This window comes from Phalangium opilio, unplaced genomic scaffold (assembly GCF_054372755.1).
Source record: "Phalangium opilio isolate 3A_F unplaced genomic scaffold, DU_Popi_V2 ptg000013l_1, whole genome shotgun sequence".
NCBI classification, from domain to species: domain Eukaryota; kingdom Metazoa; phylum Arthropoda; class Arachnida; order Opiliones; family Phalangiidae; genus Phalangium; species Phalangium opilio.
The window spans coordinates 14,166,516-14,186,321 of NW_028324148.1; the positions used below are offsets into that span (position 1 = coordinate 14,166,516).

The 19,806-nt window shown below is 36.9% G+C and overlaps 4 protein-coding genes across 6 annotated transcripts; all 4 read left to right on the forward strand.

Moving 5' to 3' along the window:
* The first annotated feature begins 2,626 nt into the window (after nucleotides 1–2,626).
* LOC149709380 (uncharacterized) lies at nucleotides 2,627–5,650 on the forward strand. Its single transcript, XM_089864019.1, has 3 exons — nucleotides 2,627–4,063; nucleotides 4,448–4,767; nucleotides 5,413–5,650. The coding sequence occupies exons 1-3, from the start codon at nucleotides 4,022–4,024 to the stop codon at nucleotides 5,648–5,650; spliced, it is 600 nt and encodes a 199-aa protein (XP_089720145.1). The 5' UTR covers nucleotides 2,627–4,021.
* Nucleotides 5,651–6,642: 992 nt separating this feature from the next.
* On the forward strand, nucleotides 6,643–15,140 carry LOC149709381 (uncharacterized). 2 transcript variants are annotated; one of them, XM_089864744.1, is made up of 6 exons: nucleotides 6,643–6,822; nucleotides 7,168–7,277; nucleotides 7,348–7,779; nucleotides 7,856–8,219; nucleotides 8,616–8,933; nucleotides 14,750–15,140. In XM_089864744.1, exons 3-6 carry the CDS (start codon nucleotides 7,379–7,381, stop codon nucleotides 15,119–15,121), a joined length of 1,455 nt encoding a protein of 484 aa, XP_089720870.1. In that variant the 5' UTR covers nucleotides 6,643–6,822; nucleotides 7,168–7,277; nucleotides 7,348–7,378; the 3' UTR covers nucleotides 15,122–15,140. The 2 variants fall into 2 exon arrangements, with proteins under 2 accessions (XP_089720870.1, XP_089720871.1); XM_089864745.1 differs by lacking the exons at nucleotides 6,643–6,822; nucleotides 7,168–7,277; nucleotides 7,348–7,779; nucleotides 7,856–8,219; nucleotides 8,616–8,933 and adding exons at nucleotides 12,055–12,880; nucleotides 13,353–13,769; nucleotides 13,916–14,279.
* LOC149709382 (uncharacterized) lies at nucleotides 9,131–11,909 on the forward strand. Its single transcript, XM_089864747.1, has 3 exons — nucleotides 9,131–10,627; nucleotides 10,689–11,052; nucleotides 11,510–11,909. The coding sequence occupies exons 1-3, from the start codon at nucleotides 10,227–10,229 to the stop codon at nucleotides 11,888–11,890; spliced, it is 1,146 nt and encodes a 381-aa protein (XP_089720873.1). The 5' UTR covers nucleotides 9,131–10,226; the 3' UTR covers nucleotides 11,891–11,909.
* Nucleotides 15,141–15,149: 9 nt separating the features above from the next.
* LOC149709383 (uncharacterized) lies at nucleotides 15,150–19,371 on the forward strand. 2 transcript variants are annotated; one of them, XM_089864749.1, is made up of 4 exons: nucleotides 15,150–16,356; nucleotides 16,740–17,167; nucleotides 17,315–17,678; nucleotides 18,096–19,371. In XM_089864749.1, the coding sequence occupies exons 2-4, from the start codon at nucleotides 16,767–16,769 to the stop codon at nucleotides 18,474–18,476; spliced, it is 1,146 nt and encodes a 381-aa protein (XP_089720875.1). In that variant the 5' UTR covers nucleotides 15,150–16,356; nucleotides 16,740–16,766; the 3' UTR covers nucleotides 18,477–19,371. The 2 variants fall into 2 exon arrangements, with proteins under 2 accessions (XP_089720875.1, XP_089720874.1); XM_089864748.1 differs by lacking the exon at nucleotides 15,150–16,356 and having other exon boundaries at nucleotides 16,609–17,167.
* The last annotated feature ends 435 nt before the right edge of the window (nucleotides 19,372–19,806 follow it).

A 19,806-nucleotide genomic window follows, 5' to 3' on the forward strand; every position in this document is an offset into this window, starting at 1 on the left:
ATTCCACCTTAAATCGTTAAAAAGAGTTTCCTCATTGGCTTAATTGCACGGACTTGGCGTACAGTTTTATTTATATTACTGCGGGATTTTGGTGGCAAGTATAGTTTTATCAAAAGGGGATAATTGAAGAACGATGGCACACACATTCTTCCCAGGCTGACCCTTTTTGTTTGGTCTCCTGCTCATTCTACACTGTTTGGTATTTACTAAATCCTCAGCAATCAACCCACAAATCTTGATTGTCATGCGCCTTGACAAATAGCTAAGTGCTAAAAGAGTAATGATGAGGGAACTATTTACATGGCGTATGTGATTCGGTTTAGTAACCTTGTGCACTCCAAATGTTTTAGTTCTGATTTTGGGAAGAATCATGTTACAATTACCCCTCCCGCTTTGTGGTGGTACACTTCTCTCGATGGGAAGTGTATAGAAATAATAACAATGTATGTTGTTTTCGAATATTTCTCTAACTTGAAAGACCCAAATATAAATAATTTCCCATAAGCCCTCGTGCTCCAGAAGACTGTCCTACAGATATGGGTCGAAGAGATCTAAATTTGGACGAATCAAATGCCAGACAATTTACTATAAAACATGGGATATATGGGGGCGCTGTTTTCACTAATTGCTTTTAACGAAAACCGATAACCTTCAATAATGAAATGTTTTATTTTAAAAATTGCTAATCTACGAAACCATTAACGCTAATTATTCTAATATGATTGTCAAATAAATCATTACTAATTTTAGATTGACCTAGAACTTTTAGCGAAAAACAATCGGAAATTCATTAGAGGGTAATTAGCGCAATCATTTATATTTAGTGCGCGTGTAAGACGACCGTCATTTCTGGTCAGGGATTGGTTTAAGATAGGTCCGCGAAAACGTATGAAACATTTAGATTTTCGAAGTATTTTGACTGAAGTGAAATTTCTTTCTAAACTTCGTATTAATTATGGATGATAATACACTATTGGAAGACAATTCTTTTGAGCTTCTTTACCCGGATCGGTCGTTCAAATACAGGCAAGAATTATGTGGGCTTGTTCTCTCTTGGAATTATACAAAACGTCTGGGTTTTGTATTATATCAAGAGCAAAAATGTTAAACTCCAAAATATTAGGCATTTGCGTTAACTCGCACACGAGTCCAAGTACTCAATTTCGGACTCGATACCCGTTTTCATAGGAATTGGCGAGCACTCATGAGTTCTCTACCTAGGTTGATAACAGTACTGAGCGAGTCCATTTTTTCCCCTGAGCCAGCTCATTTCTTCTTCTTTCAAACTAGCTATCATTATTTGTCTTGATAGCATTCTACAGCCCCTGGTTGCGTTGTTACTTGCCAGTAGAGGCTGTTCAGTTACTGTACGAAGGCAGTGACTGTACACACTGAATTATGGTAGTCGTAAATATTTTGGCGCCTTTTTTGAACTAGTATTATTGTTAATTAGTTTCTAGTGGTTAATCGTTAGTTAGCTCGTATTGGACTCCTCTTTAAAAGGATTTAGGTCTCGGCTAACTAGGTTTGACGTTGTTAAGGACTCGATGGACTCGTGAGTACTGGGAAATTGGACTCAAAAACAAAGCGAGTCCAGTTTTCCACTACAGTAGCTTGGGCTCACAACCTAAAAATTAGGATTTGCACACCGCTACAATATATTAAGACATATTTCAGCAACGCTTGTATACTTATGGTTATATTATGTTTAGATTTACAAATGCGTTAGCCTTGACTTTTGCAACGATTGAGGTAAGTTTCGATAAAATTTAACTTAAGAAATTCTTTGAGAAAGCGGTTTGTTAGTTTGTTCGCGTGTTTCTTCGTGCCAATTCGTTAATTTCCGAATCTGTTAACCAAACTGCATGATTGAAATTGATTTGTAACACTAGAGATATTAAGGTCCATTAGAATTGGTTTGTTTGGTTAAGCTCTTCTCACTGTTTGGACGGGGTAGGCGGACGGACCCCTAATCATTAAGCCGCTTTTAAGAACGACCTAATCTAGACCCCACCAACATAGCATCGTAGATTAAACGAAACTAATTTTCCAAGGAATCATGGGAATTGGAAGATCAAAAAATGATGTACAATATCATGAAAGAATGGAATTTACGGGCTCACAATGTCAGGTGAGATTTGATAATTATTTCACAATCAATTATGATGATTTTTAAGAAACAAATTGTATTAATGCAGCATTGAATACATAAGACTGCCTTTCCTCGAATTGATTGATTTTCTGCGTAATCCCGGTGATATCGCGGTAAGATTAAAAGTGTGGTAGGACGCGAGTGCAGACGTGGGTTAGTTGGGCTATTTTGAGTCAAAAATGTACGTAACATCCGTGACATTTTCCCTTCAACATGGGACACCCTAAACAAGTTAAGATTAAATTTAAGTAAGAAGCTGAAAAATAACAGTAAGTAATTTAGGGATCATCCGTAAAACACTCTAATCATAACTTGGAAAAATGGGGAGGAACATTTTCGACTCGAAATCGCACACACCTTTTTGGAACACGTCTCTGTTAGATAGTAGATCTTTGAGTCGTTTGCCAAAATAAATGAAAACGAAATTGTTTCAGAACATATCTGGTCTTTATATAACAATGGATGAAGGTATTTTATATGGTCAAGATATTTGGATTGGAACAGGGACTGTTGATCTGTCCGAAATGAAGATACTATCGCCACCTCCCATAGCAGCTCTAATCTCATCGACCAAGATATTGTCCATGACAAACGGAGTGAATCTTTGCTAATTATTCTTATGATAGCGCTTAATCGAAAATTATGGAGAGTTGTATATAGAGTTTGCCTTTAGCCACTGAAGTCCCCAATTGCACAGGCGCTATTTTAGAAGTTGAAAGCGTAATAAACCCTTTCATTTTGAGCCCCGGAACTCTTACATTAAGGCTGTATTGTATGAAGATACAGACTCCACGATCTAATTCCAATCTATTCCTTGTCGTTTGCTTTTTATAAAATTTATTAGAAAATGTGCAATAGATAATGCGCCATTACTAACTCAGTGGATTAAAGTTGATTCGACTGTAAAAAATGAAATAAGTAGAAGACTTGTAAATTATGCTGTTTGAACAATTTTGGCAGAGTATGATCACGCTTATTTTGGCTTTGCTGCTCTTCGCCGTGTTGTTTGTCTTCAATGACTGGAAACAAGTTACTTACGGAAGAAAATTGCATTCCAAGTTTAAATATACTCCAAGTAAATTGATCATTAAGTTTTTCAAAATGCTATGGGATCTGCTGGCAATGTTTGTGGTCGAAGGTAAGGTCTCTTCAATAATTAATTTCTGACGTGGAAGACAAAAATCTACGGAAAGCTATTTCAAAAGAACGTGCAAGACATTCTGATTTAATTGGGGTTGAGGGATGGAGGAATGTGGTGAGCTAAGTTTTTTCCAAGAGACGTTACTAGACCAGGAGTCTTTTGAAAACGCCCCTCTGTTCGATAACTATATCCTTCCGTTGTGGGATTCTTTCAAGATCTCAAAAGCATTTAGTTAGAAGGGAGGAGAATTTTCTTCCCTTTTTACGAATGTCATTGAGTATTTTAACTAACGGGATTCGTTCATAAGGTATGTTCCATAAGTTTATCAATGGTCATTGAGAGCTTGTCAAGGTGGACTGCAAAACCGAGTGTAGTCAGTTCTCGCTTGTCGTTCTCGAACTAGTTCGAGCTGTAAGTCTCTAGCATGACGAAGTATAGTTAATGTCATACTTATGGAAAATATTTTATAAACTTATGCTAACAGGGATGGGCGATACAGAAAGTCTTAAGTGTTCATTAACTTCTGTTTCTAATAAAATAACACCACAGCTTTTCCAAGAATCACTTGGGACATTACTGAGCGCATTCTTTCGGGATTTTGGTTTATCGGAGTATTTTTCATATCCTGCATTCTGGGTTGTTTCTTAAAATCGGAGTTTTGCGACGAAAAGTACTCGTACATTGACAATCTTCAAGATTTAGTGACGCAAGATTACTACAAAGCTAAAATGATTGAAGGCGGATTTTCAGAAAGATACCTCCGAAATTACGTAAATACAAACCTCGTTTATATCAAAAGCAGATAGAAATAGGAAAAAGTGAAGAAACAGTTATCTTGATTCACGTAATTGTCTCTGAGCCAACGAATAAATACTAACTGCCCCACCCGATTTACAAGGGGAAAAGTGGCGTATGAATACTTGTACGAGAGAAAACCGAAAATGTTACATTTGCTAACCAAGTTTGCTTACATTACATTACCTTTAGCTTCTCAGCTGTGCATCGAGTTAGGTGCGCGCATGCGCATGAGATGCTATTCAAGTAACTTTCCCCCTTCTCTCTTCGACTCTCCCGTCTCTACTTCCTCCTAGCTAACTTTCTCCTATTTCTATTTGCTTCTGGTTCTACCGTTCTCAAATAAAATTTATTTTTAGTCCAATTTAAAAGAAAACGAACGAGATTGGCTAGATAATTTGGACAAGGAGAGCTTTTGCTCTCCGGTAGAATTTGTTTTTCTGAATGGATTTGAAGAGATGATTGAACAGAAAAGATCTTTAATTATATCGGAATTGTTGATTTTGTGGTTTCTGGGAGGGAGTCTCAATCAAGACTTACAACAAAGGAGAGAATTCGTAGAGAAATACGACGGCTTCTATTTCTCCAATGGAAAAATGAGAACCGAATTTTTGACCTTGCCAATTAGGATTTCGATAGCCAAGAAATATAAGCTGTTCTTCGAAGAGTACTGTAAAAAGTATAACCGCAGTTCATTTCTATACAGTAACTCAGGGCTCCCACCAAAATCTCATAAATAAATGGAACTTTTCACATTTGGAAATTACCTGCACCAGGTGTAGATTTAATTTTAGAAGTAGGAATGGAGAACGGTTAGTATTTACTTCAGTCCGACTCATAGCCCAGTATGGAGCCCCTCCTTCCAACACGTAACGAAAAGTTTAAATTATCTTATTGGCTCTCTGAAACTACGTTTTGATGACGTTGCTGACGGGGACGGCGAAAAATATGTAGTTTCTTTTTACCTCTGTCACTATGACCAGCCTCTTCTTTCATACCCCCTTTCCCGTGGAAGGGGGTCCGGGACTTTACTCTGTTCTTCATTCCTACTTCTGAAATTAAATCTATCCCTGCCTGGGTCGCCAATGGGGTATTCTCACTCTCACCAAGAAGCACCGCAAGGTGGCTAGCCTCCCGCGTATAGTGAACTCGGGCTCCGTCTGGTCTTGCTTCTTGGCGCAAGGGAGAATACCCCAATTGCTCTCTCGCCCCCTGGGTATTGGTTCATCTGTATGTAAATTATCCTTTATTGGGAACACCAGTATGTGACACACTGAAGATTCAAGAACTTATACTAATTAGTTGTCTTCGGGTAAACGTTTAGGAATTTGATGATACTGGAGTCGAAAATCTTGGATTATTTGGATTTTAACAACCGATACGCCATGCGTCTGGTCAATTGGGTGAAACCGGAGAAAAGCGCAACTGTTCTACAATTGCAGAGTTTGGGATTCCCATTTTATTTGCTTCAAATTGGAATGGTTATTTCAATTGCAGTTCTTGTCATTGAAATTCTGCTGGAAAACAAATTGTTCCGTTTGAAGTGTAGATTCATTTACTGAATGTTAGAAGATTTAGACGTTAAAACATAAGTATCTAGTGTCTTCTAGGTTTTATTATACAAAGGTATAAACAGTGGCTAATTAAGTGTTGCACCTAAAATTTGGGTTTTTATTAACCTGATGTTTATTCGTAAACAATGTTTTTAGTCCCCAGGTAAAAATGTAGTGAATAAAATGATCACGTGTAATAGAACTATGATCATAGCAACTTAGTAGCACATAGTAGGTCCTACATTATAAGTTCACATAATTTAGCACAGTCATTATGCTATTTATAACTCTGGAATCTGACTGACGCAAAAATAAATGTAAATTAATATAAAAAGGCAAAACAAAACTATCATTGCGTTTACTACGTCAAAACCAGGGTTGTTGATTTTTTTGATTTAAATAGGATTTTTTTTTATTTTAATTGATTTATTTGATTTTTATTGAACTACTAGATAGTAAATTACCAACATGAAAACTTTTGAGTCAAAATTAACCAAAAGCAAAATAATCATGACATTTAAGCAGCTATTGGATATTGTTACTATTCAAATGCTTGTATAAAAAGACTAGCTTGACCGCTATTTCATTTCCTAGCCTTTCCAGCAAGACAAACTGGAGTTCTGGGAAAACCTTAAACTGAACTATACCAAAACCATAATTATTTTTAATTTTAGGTCTTTTCTAGTTAAGTTTCTTCTCGAGTTTCTTAACCTACTTCTTGGAATCTTAGAAAACATTTTTTAAAAATAAAAATATATTCTAGATTTTAATCAAATGATTTTTTTAAAAAAAATCGCTTGATTTAAATCAAACAACCCTGGTCAAAACTCCTAAATGTTAATTGTTACTTTCCTCAGTATTAAAAGTACGTTAATTGATTAATTGAATTAGTTCCCGTGGTTTCTTACACAAACATTATACCTCGAAAATTATAGAGGTTGTACGAACAGTAGGGTTTAGAAATGGCACGCTATATATTATTTTTCCCGTGGCTTCCGCGTTGTACGGTTGTTGTATATACACGCATTTAAATAGTGCCAATGATGTAAGTGTAGCTTCAAAATTTTATCTCTCGTCGAGTTTTAACTTTGGAAAAAATAAAAATCTAATCTAATTATCGTTCAACTGTTTTCCGAAACGATTTATATTGTACACAGTGTTGGGTGGAAACTACTGTATTGGTAAGTTTCATTTACTTATCGTTAACGACGTTAAATAGTCACAAGCAGTGTAGAACAAGGCTTAAGGAATATTTTTATTAGCAAAAAAAGGGTTATACATAGATTTCAGACGAGGAGAATTGATACCATATACAACAGGGAGATTGGCTGCTTAGTACTACACTTTGTCCGCCAAGTAATCTGATCTCCTACTGTAAATGGTATCATAAGTTTATAAGATATTTTCCATAAGTATGACACTACCTATACTTCGTAATGCCACTGAGAGACTTACAGCTCGAGAACGACGCGAGAATTGATTACACTCGGTTTCGCAGTCCATCTTTAAATTTATTCTGTACTAAGCTTTTGACATCGCCTCACCGGGAGTCGGTTTACGAGAATCTATGACCTACGTCACTTCATGAGAAGCTCTAACTAACCAGCAACAAACTTATGGAACAAATCTTATAATGGTATCAATCCTCGTAGTCTGAAAACTATATACACTACTGTAATTCTATTAAACTTTTAAAATTATTTCAGATAGAGTAAAATATTTAAATTGGATTACACAATGGAGCGTGACATTATGGGTGACAAAGACATGCCGTCTTCGGTGATGTGGTGTGAAGAAGAGATTCAAGTGTACCATTTTCAGTACCGATCCATTTTACAAAAATTACTGACGCATCTCCATAGCGTTATGTTAAAATTTCTATCGCGTCATCCGTACAATTCAATTACGTCAGTCGTTCGGTTCTACGAAGCTTACAAGAAACAGAAACTGCCATTAATGGACTTTTACGAGTTGGAACACAAGGCGAGTATCACCAAGGATAGTCAAAACTGCGTTGGACGCGCTCTTTATTTGAGAAAGAAGTTGTTGAAGAATTTGTCGAAGGAATATCCTGATCTCGATAAATATATTTATTTGGTCACGGCTAATAAATATCCAATAACAGAAATACCTGACAGGTGCGCTACAAATATTGCTCATGTATGTACGCTATAAATGTGCCATATGTTAATAAGTATGCAAATCTTGTTTAAGGTACCAAACATGTCCACCATTGGATACTGCTTTTGCTAAAGACCATTCGGCCCTAGTGATAAAAATCACCCTGGAAAACGATGAACGTCCTGGCTACGTTATAATGGAACCCGGATATTTGCTAGATTTCCCCGTTGTTGTTATGGAAGACGCATTACCACCACACACTGGAAACTTCACTTTTATTAGTCGACATGGCGACAAAAACTTTGAATTCATTTATTACAATGAAAACTACGTTCGTTGGAGCATGAAAGCTCCGCGGAGATATGATAATGAAATACAGGACTATCGGACAATTCATAGATGGTTTTATGTCGGAAAGAAATTGAAAAATGTTCACCAAATCAACAAACGCAACGTGGTAGGTAATCCCAAGTAGCTTAAATCATAAGTTCGTAAGATATGTTCACCATAAGTTTGTAACTGGTTACAAACTGGAGCTTTTCATGAAGTGAGTGAGGTAGGTCATAGATTCAGGGTAAAGCGACGACTGGTGGAGCACTGTAGTCAAAGGCTTAGTAATGCAGAATTGCAGACTAAATAGGAAGATGGAAGTCCTGCAAAATTAACCACCGAGTGTAGTCTGCAATTCTCGCTTTTCGTCCTCGGCTGTAAGTCTCTAGCATTACGAAGTATAGATAGTCATATACTTATGAAACATATCTTATGAACTTATACTTAAACAGACGCTAGAGTAACGAAGAAATTCTATGCGACAGTCATTGTTACTAAATATGTTAATGATAATTCTTTGTAGCTTGATATATTTCATGCCATAGTGTTTGGCGAAATAGCTGGTCTTTCCGTGGCTTTTTACACGTTACTTAATGAAAAAGATCACGTGATTGTTTCTTTCCCAACAAATCAACTGAACCAAGAACAAACTCAAACATTAAAAACTGAAAGTAATTTCGTCCAATATAAAATTCCATTTTCGTACATTTTGACCAATAAAGAACCAAGAAACGAAGAGTGGGAATTGGCCCTAAAGATTCTAAGTCGGAAATACCCTTACGGTGATGATTTCCGTGATTTATTGCGGAAATTTGCCGTCTTGGCAACTGATGTCGAATTTGTAAGTCAATTGGCTGGTATTAACAATGAATGGGAGGTAAACATCGAAGAATCACTTTCATCATAAGTAAAATAAATGATAATATGTTGTGTTCAGTGTCGTCTTTATACACATACACCTACAAGCATTTAGTTCCTTAGTATGTATTACATATTTATGACTATCACCATAAGTATGACGCTACCTATACTTCCTAATGCTAGAGACTTACTGGGAGCTGGTTCGAGAACGACAAGCGAGAATGGACTAGACTCGTTTTTGCAGTCCATCTTCCTATTTAGTCTGCATTACTAAGCCCCATTTGAAAGCGCCAGTCACCAGGCGTCGCTTTACGACACTTCATGACAATCTCTCAGTAACCAGTGACAAACTTATGGAACATATCTTATGAACTTATACTATGACATAGTCAAATGCTTCTCCCGCATATACAATTTTTTTATTGTGTCGAAATAATTACTCAATGACATTTCAAAATCATATCCTTCAATTATCAAAATACTCTCGATAAGAATGTGTCAAAAGAATATTTGCTTCAAGCACGCGAAAGGATAGAGGTGCGTCTTGTATAGGGCAAAAGATAAAACCGTACTTATGTCAAGGAAGATCAAACGAAGGAAGCTTCGTGTAATGTTATAACTATAGGGTCGCCCGAAATCTACCGTGCAATTTTCTAACGCATCCTACTGAGGCAGACGACAATAAAGCATTTCGATGTAACAACAAGGGAAAGACACTGGGGTAAAACTTTGTGTTCCATCTCACTCTCGTCATTTTGTATCATGAGAGTACCCCTTTGTATGTCCCGATATTCAGAGTTTCCTATCCACTTCTTTTACGTCGAAAAGGTCTGTTGCGCTCCGATCATGCGCAGTTAAAACTAAAGCCGAATAATAGTCGCGAACGATGACCCGCAAACTTCCCTCGCTTGATCTTCTTTGCTTACGTATTGTATATACGGTTGTGCTTTTACATAAATTGTGATGACGTCATTGATGTAAGAGTAGCATCGTATTTTTATCTCTACTTCGTCCTTCGAATTTAACAACGCGGATTATTTAATCTAGTTATTCGTAGAACTCGTTTCGAAACGGCTTTACCTAAGTATTATAGAGTAGAGTTAAAACTAAAGTATTATCGCATCTAGTATCTGAGGAAGTTAGTTATCACTAGCGTTGAAAACCTAATAAGGTTCAACTTATATTTTTCATAGCTAAAGGCTCTATTAACATAGTTGAACTATAACTTTATAATTATTTCAAATAGAGTAAAATATTTAAATTAAACTACATAATGGAGCGTGACATTATGGGTAACGAAGACATGCCTTCTTCGATGATGTGGTGTGAAGAAGAGATTCAAGTGTACCATTTTCAGTACCGATCAATTTTGCAAAAGTTACTAACGCATCTCCATGACGTTATGTTAAAATTTGTGTCGCGTCATCCGTATAATTCTATTACGTCAGTCGTGCGTTTTTACGAAGCTTACAAGAAACAAAAATTGCCATTAATGGACTTTTTTGAATCGTCACACAAGGCGAGTATCAACAAGGATAGTCAAAACTGCGTTGGACGAGCTCTTTATTTGAGAAAGAAGTTGTTGAAGAATTTGTCGAAGGAATACACCGAACTCGATAAATACATCTATTTAGCCACGGCAAATGGATATCCAATCACGGAAGTAGCTGACAGGTAATATTAACTGTAAATGGCGCATTTATTAATTGTAAACGTTGGCGTTTTTGCCATTAAGGTACAAAATGTGTCCACCGTTGGATACTGCTTTTGCCAAAGACCATTCGGCCCTAGTGATAAAATTCACGTTGGAGAACGAAAAACGTCCTGGCTACGTCATAATGGACCCTGGATATCTGATAGACTTCCCCGTTGTAGCTATGGAAGACGCATTACCACCGCATACTGGAAACTTCACTTTCATTAGCCGGCAAGGGGATAGAAACTATGAATTTCATTATTATAATGAAAACTACGTTCATTGGAGTATAAAGAATCCACCCAATCCACATGATGAAAAACAGCAAGATCTGCAATTGCATCGATGGTTTTACGTAGGAAAGAAGTTGAAAAATGTTCGCCAAATCGAAAAACGTAACCAGGTGAATAATAGCTCCGAATTACTTTTATGTTCCATAAGTTTGTCACTCGTTACTGAGAGCTTGTCATAAAATTAGTGACGTAGGTCATAGATTCACGGTAAAGCGACGCCTGGTGAGGCGCTGTTAAAGGCTTAGTAATTCAGACTAAATAGGAAGATGAAAGTCCTGCAAAATTAACCGAGAGCTTGTCATTAAGTGACCTAGGTAGGCCATAGATTCTCGTAAAGCGACGCTTGGTGAGGCGCTGTCAAAGGCTTAGTACAGACTAAATAGGAAGATAAAAGTACTGCAAAAATTAACCACCGAGTGTAGTCTGCAATTCTCGCTTGTCGTTCTTGAACTAGCTCGAGCTGTAAGCCTCTAACATTAAGAAGTATAGGTAGTGTCATTCTTATGGAACATATCTTATAATAAACTTATGCAGTTATTAAATTATGTCAATGATAATCATTTCCAGCTTTATCCATTTCACGCCATTGCATATGGGGAATTAGCCGGACCTTCGGCCAGTTTTTACTCAGTACTGAATGAAACTGAACATATAGTAATCGCTTTACCAATAAGCCAACTGAACGAAGAACTAATATTAAATTCGACAACTGAAAGTAATTTCATCCAATATAAAATTCCCTTTTCGTACATTTTGAGCAACAAAGAACCAAGAAACGAAGAGTGGGAAATGGCCCTAGAGATTCTAAGTCGTAAATACCCTTACGGTGACGGCTTCCATGACTTATTGCGGAGATTTGCTGTCTTGGCAACTGATGCCGAATTTGTAACTGAATTGGCTTCTATTAGTAATGAATGGAACACAAATCTCGAAGAATCACTTTCTTAATAAATAAATTATGATGAAATGCGCATGAATACAATTATTTTGTACTTGAGAAAGTAGTTTTTATGCACTGGTACAATTCGTTAGCGAATTTGTCGAAACTACGTGGTTGGTATCAGTAACACTCTGTATCACTAGTAGAAGGTTTTAGATGTGAGTATACCCTTGGTTTGCTTCAGCTCCTCAACGTTGGGTCCTCGAACCCCTGATTATTTAAGCAAATATCAGCTTATGGGGTGCCCCTAACATTCTGGCTAATCTTCTACACACCAATTTGCCAAAGGCATTAACCAATCGGAACTTACAAATCATTTTCGACTCAAAATCGAACAACGAATACCTCCTATCAGTTTTGAAAGGCCTTTGAGAAGCACCCTGTATAGGTGGATAGGGAAGAAGTACGGGTTGCTATAAAATATTTGTCACTAGTGAAGCGACATAATTTTATCTCATATCCATCCTTCAAATTTAATATAGACTGAAGTATATAATACTTCTCTTCGAGAGAAGTGTACAACAAAGCGAGGTAAAGTGTAACGTCATTCTTCCCAACATCATTTTACATTTGGAGTGCACAAGGTTACTAAACCGAATCACGTACGCCATGTAATTAGTTCCCTCATCATTAGTCTATTAGCGTTTAATTATTTGGCAAGACGCGCTTGTGGATTTTTGTCCCACGTCAAGACAATCAAGGTTTGTGGGTTGATTGCCGAGGATTTAGTACTAAACTGTTACAGAATTAACCATCCCACGGTGCGATACCCATCTGAATTAAGTTTGATGAGCGGAAAAGCAAACTAAAAGGGTGCATGAGCCTGGGAAGAATCATGTTACATAACCGAAGTTTTAAGAGGATACATAGTGTTACCCTTCTTCTATTATCCCCTTCTGATATACATCATAATCTAATCGAATTGTTCGTTCAACGCGTTTCGAAATGTTTCTTCTCAAGTACAATAGCGTGAAAGAACACCTGTGTCTTAAATCTCGGTAAGCTAAATATCATTACCTGCAAATTAGTGTTTTACGGACGACACCTTTATTAAATTAGCATTGTCTTTCAGTGTCTCGTGTTAACTTTAAGGGGTCATCGGTAAAACACTAAAATGGTCATAACTTCTATAGGGTGCTCCTTATGTCAAAATGCCGTAGAACACCAAGGATGATGGGGGAGTGCTAACTGTGGCACAGCTCAGGTACGGTGGGACTCCAAACAATGGGGTAGGAAAAGACGGACTCAATTGTAATTGGTTCGTCTTAGCCCTTCTTAGCCAATTACCATTGGGTCCGACTATTCCTCCCTCTTTTTTTGGTGTCCCACCCAACCTGAGCCGTGCCACAGTTAGCGCGCTGATTTCTCTCAGACAACGATCCTCCCCACCAATCCTTGACAACCGTTACAGAAAAAAAAAAACCCTGTATTTTCATTGATTTTACCAGATCTCTTAATTCTTTGATAAAGAATAACAAAGTGGAAAATGGAGCGTGACATTATGGGTGATGAAGACATGCCTTCTTCGATGATGTGGACTGAAGAAGACATAGAAGTGTACCATTTTCAGTACCGATCAATTTTGCAGAAATTATTGACGCATCTCCATGGCGTTATGTTAAAATTCCTATCGCGTCATCCATACAATTCTATTACCTCAATCGTGCGCTTTTACGAAGCTTATAAGAAACAGAAATTGCCATTACTGGACTTTTACGAGTCGGAATTCAAAGCGAGTATCACCAAGGATAGTCAAAACTGCATTGGTCTCGCACTTTATTTGAGACAAAAGTTGTTAAAGAATTTGTCAAAGGAATATCCAGATCTCGATAAACACCTCTATTTGGCAACGTCAAAAAAAGTATCAATACCGAAGATACCGGAAAGGTAAATGAAAATTCTAACATACATAACGTTCCCTGTAAATGTTACCAAAGGCAAGAAACACTAGTTTAAATCTGTCAAACTGCCATGGATAGTTCTGAACGTTTTGAGTAGAATTGTTGCAATAACCGTACAAAATCTTTATCAAGGTACCAATTGTGCCCACCATTGGATACTGCTTTTACCAAGGACCACGCAAATATAGTAATAAAATTCACATTGGAAAACGATAAACGTCTTGGTTACGTCATAATGGACCCTGGATATCTGATCGACTTCCCCGTTGTAGTTATGGTAGACGCATTACCACCGCACACTGGAAGATTCAATCTTAATAGCCATCAAGGCGGAAAGAACTTTGAATTCATTTGTTACAATGAAAACTACGTTCACATGAGCATGAAAAATCCACATTATGAAGAGAATGAAAAACAGAAGGCTCGGACCATTCAAAGATTTTTCTATCTCGGCAAGAAGTTGAAAAATGTTCGCCAAATCGAAAAACGCAACATGGTAAGTGAATAATAAGAGAGTACCAACTTGATCAACCAGACTGCATAAGTGCTTCGTTCGTATCAGTAAAACCTTAAGTTAATAATGTATGTTCCAAAATGTCACTGGTTACAAACTGGAGCTTATCATGAAGTGAGTGAGGTAGGTCATAGATTCATGTAAAGCGACACCTGGTGAGGCGCTGCTATCAAAGGCTCAGAACACACTAAATAAGAAGATGGACTGCAAAACCGAGTGTAGTCAATTCTCTCTTGTTCTCGAGCTAGCTCTCAGTAAGTCTCTAACAGTACGAAGTAAAGGTAGCTTCATACTTACGAAACACATTATAAACGTATGATATATTTCTAATCGGGTAAAAGATGGGTACAGGCAACTTTGGGAAACACTGACTCAAACGGACGCGACGAGTTAAATTCAATCTTATGTTACGTTTCTTGTTACTAAATTATGTCAATATTGATTATTTCCAGCTTTTTCCATTTCACGCCATGGCGTTTGGGAAATTAGCCGGACTTTCGGCCAGTTTTTATACAATACTGAATAAAAAAGATCATATTGTAGTCGATGTACCCAAAAGCCAAATGGACGAAGAACTAACGACAACTGAAAGTAATTTGGTACAATATAAAATTCCCTTTTCGTACATTTTGAGCAACGAAGAACCAAGAAACGAAGAGTGGGAATTGGCCCTAGAGATTTTGAACAGAAAATACCCTTACGGTGATCGTTTCCATGATTTATTGCGGAGATTTGCCGTCTTGGCAACTGACGTCGAATTTGTAACTGAATTGGCTTCTATTAGTAATGAATGGAATACAAATCTCGAAGAATCACTTTCTTAATAAATAAATTATGATGAAATGTCGAGCTCAATTATTTCATATTAGAGTAAATGGTTTGTTGGTTTGTTTTGATGCACTGGTACAATTCGTTAGCGAATTTGACCAACTGAATGATTGATATCAGTAACACTAGGAAAAGGTGGTTAACTCTGGTTTGCTTGAGCTCCTCAACGTTGGGTCCACGAACCACAATTCTAACCTCGTAACGCATTAGCTTTATGAATAACACCTAATTAAGCGCAGTTTTATTGAATTTGAAAATCGCAAAAACTTTGTTCCTTAGAAAAACCTCACGCAGATATTTCATTTGGGTCTACAAAGACAGGAATATCGACCCGGTATTAAATCACCCGGGAAACTACTACTACTAGCTTCTTTAGTATACAGGGTATTTTTTAAAAGTCTCTCGGAAATTTTGGGGGTTGTTCTTTGACCGATTTTGAGTCAAAAATGTTTTATAGCATTTTGCCGTTCAGGCCACTGTTTTCAAGTTAAGATTGGAAAATTTTACGCACGACCCCTTAACTTAATTAAGAAACTGAAAGACAATTATTTCTAATTTAATTAAGGGGTCATCCGTAAAACACCAGATATTTCATTTGGGTCTACAAAGACAGGAAACCCGAAACGGTATTAAATTATCCGGGAAACTACTACTACTAGCTTCTTTAGTATATAGGGTGTTTCTAAAAAATCTCTCAGGAATTAAGGGGGTTGTTCTTTGACCGATTTTGAGTCAAATATGTTTTACGGCATTTCGCCGTTCAGGCCACCATTTTCAAGTTAAGATTGGACAATTTTACGGATGGCCACTTAACTTTATTAAGAAACTGAAAGACATTTATTTCTAATTTAATTAAGGGGTCATCCGTAAAACACTCACTTCAAACATAGCTCGATAACGGTGGCCTTTAGGGCCAAAGGTCATAGAACATTTTTGACTCAAAATCGAACAAAGAATACCCACTATCATTTCGAACAGACCTTTCTTTCAGAAACACCCTGTATAATTGGATAAAGAAAAACTGTACGGGTTGCAATAAAATATTTGTCACTAGGCCTAGACGTAAGTGTAGCGACGTAATTTTATCTCAAATCCGTCCTTGAAATTTAATATAGATGAAATTGTTCCTTCAACGCGTTTCGAAATCATTCTTCTCAAGTATTGTAGCGTGAAAGAACACGTGTCTTAAATCTCGGCAAGCTAAATATCAACACCCGCAAATAAGCAAAAGGTGCGTAGTTCCCACAAGGGCTTAGTAGAAAATTTTAAAATTTTAAATTTTACCTGTGGATGTTATTTGAGCGATTTTGAGTTAAAAATGTTCAACGACATTTTGCCCTAATGGGCACTGTTTATAAGTTATGACTTGAGTGTTTTAATGATGACCCCTTAATTAAATCTGCGTGGTCTTTCAGTCTCTCAAGTTAATTTTAAGGGGCCATACGTAAAACACTCCAATAATCATAACTCGTCAAGGGTGCCCTTATTTCAAAATGTCATTGAAAATTTCGACTCAAAATCAGCCAAAGAACATCTCCACTTAATTTCTGACAGAACATTCAGAAAAACTTCTTATTTTCATTAATTTTACAATTTCTTAATTCTTGCGCAAAGATTAAATAAATTGAATCCAAGTGAAAAATGGAGCGTGACATTATGGGTGACGAAGACATGCCATCTTCGGTAATGTGGAGTGAAGATGAGATTCAAGTGTACCATTTTCAGTACAGATCCAATTTGGAAAAACTTCTGACGAATCTTCACTTGGTTATGTTAAAAATCCTTTCGCGTCATCCGTATAATTCTGTTACGTCAGTCGTGCAGTTCTACGAAGCTTACAAGCAACAGAAATTGCCATTACTGGACTTTTACGAATTGGAACACAAGGCGAGTATCAACAAGGATAGTCAAGACTGCATTGGTCTCGCACTTAATTTGAGACAAAAGTTGTTAAAGAATTTGTCAAAGGAATATGCAGATCTCGATAAACACCTCTATTTGGCAACGTCAAACAAATTCCCAATCGCTAAGATACCAGAAAGGTAAATTAAAATTTTAAATTACATAATGTTCGCTGTAAATGTTACCAACGCTAAAAACTCATGTCTAATTGCCATGGAAGGCAGTTCTGAACGTTTTAGAGTAGAATTGTTTTAGGTTGCAATAACTGTACGCAAATCTTTATCAAGGTACCAAATGTGTCCACCATTGGATACTGCTTTTGCCAAGGACCACGCGACTCTAGTAATAAAATTCACATTGGAAAACGATAAACGTCTTGGCTACATCATAATGGACTCTGGATATTTGATCTACTTCCCCGTTGTAGTAATGGTAGACGCATTACCACCGCATACTGGAAGATTCACTTTTACTAGCCATCAAGGCGGCAAGACCTTCGAATTGAATTGTTACAATGAAAACTACGTTCATATGACCAGGAAAAATACACGTAATCAAGAAAAGGAACAAACGAACGATGGGACTATTCATAGATTTTCCTATGTCGGCAAGAAGTTGAAAAATGTTCGCCAAATCGAAAAACGAAACCTGGTAAGTGAATAATAAAAGAATCCCAATTTGATTAACCAAACTGCATCCGTGCTTCGTATTAGAAACACTATAAGTTTGTCACTGGTTACTGAGAGCTTATCATAAGTGACGTAGGTCATAGATTCTCGCCTGGTGAGGCGCTGTCAAAGGCTTAGTACAGACTAAATAGGAAGAGTGTAGTCAATTTTCGCTTCCGTCGTTCTCGAACTAGCTCTCAGTAAGCCTACCATTACGAAGGATAGCTGGTAGTGTCATACGTATGGAACATATCTTATAAGCTTATGATATATTTATAATCGGGCAAAAGATGGGAACACGCATCTTTGAGAAACACTGATTGAAACAGACGCGACGTGTTAAATTAAACCTTATATTACGTTTATTGTAAATTAATTTGTCAATGATGATTATCTCCAGCTTTCTCCATTTCACGCCTTGGTATTTGGAAAATTAGAAGGACTTTCGGCCGGTTTTTATACAATACTGAAGGAGAAAAATCATATTGTAGTCGATGTACCGAAAAGGCAACAGAACGACGAACTAACATTAAAATCGACAACTGAAAATAATTTCACTCAATATAAAATTCCCTTTTCGTACATTTTGAGCAACAAAGAACCAAGAAACGAAGAGTGGGAATTGGCCCTAGAGATATTGAACAGAAAATACCCTTACGGTGATGGTTTCCATGACTTATTGCGGAGATTTGCCGTCTTGGCAACTGACGTAGAATTTGTAACTGAATTGGCTTCTATTAGTAATGAATGGAATACAAATCTCGAAGAATCACTTTCTTAATAAATAAATTATGATGAAATGTTGAGCTCAATCTTTATGCATACGAAAACAATTATTTTATACATTTTGAGTGGTTTGATGGGTTTTAATAAGGTTCTTTGTGAACTGGCAGAATTTGTTAGCGAATTTTCCACACTGTATGGTTGGTATCAGTAACACTATGAAAAGGTGGCGAACTCTGGTTTGCTTGAGCTCCTCAACGTTGGGTCCACGAACCACCAGGGTGTAAAGAACGTCCTATTCTAACCTCGTAACACATTAGCTTTATGAATAACACCTAATTAACTGTAGTTTTATTGAATTTGAAAATCGCAAAAACTTTGTTCCTTAGAAAAACCTCACGCAGATATTTCATTTGGGTCTACACAAAGACAGGAAACCCGAAACGGTATTAAATCATCCGGGAAACTACTACTACAACTACTATTAGCTACTTCAGTATATAGGTTGTGTCTTAAAAGTCTCTCACGAATTAACGGGGTTGTTCTTTGACCGATTTTGAGTCAAAAATGTTTAATGGCATTTTACGGTTCAGGCCACCATTTTCAAGTTAAGATTGGAGAATTTTTAACTTAATTAAGAAACTGAAAGACAATTATTTCTAATTTAATTAATGGGTCATACGTAAAACACTCCAAACATGACTTGAAAACGGTGTCACAGAACATTTTCGACTCAAAATCAAACAACGAATAACCCCCATCATTTCTGACAGACCTTTCTTTCATAAACACCCTATATAGTTGGAAAGGGAAAACGTACGGGTTGTTACAAACTATTTTACAATAGACGTAAGTGTAGCGACATAATTTTATCTCATATCCGTCCTTCAAATTGAATATAGATTATTATCTAATCGAATTGTTCCTTCAAAGCGTTTCGAAATCATTCTTCTCAATAGTAGCGTGAAAGAACACGTGTCTTAAATCTCGGTAAGCTAAATATCAATACCCGCAAATAAGCAAAAGGTGCGTAGTTCCCACAAGGGCTTAGCAGAAAATATTAAAATTGCTAAAGGTAAATACATGGTTTACCTGAAAGGTCTGTGGATGTTCTTTGAGCCATTTTGAGTTAAAAACTGTTATATAATAGAGATGGGCCTATACCGATACCATATCGGTATCGGTACCGATATTTGGCTTTAACCGATATATCGGTATCGGTTAAAAATGAACCGATATTTTTACCCGATATTTTTTGAAGAAAATAAATACTTATGTTGAGGGTAGATGGCGCCATAAGACCTAAACTCTGAGACAGCACAGTTTTTCATCTATTTTTGGATAACGTAACTAGTGTCTAAAATGGGTTTTTCGTATGAAAAGCCAGT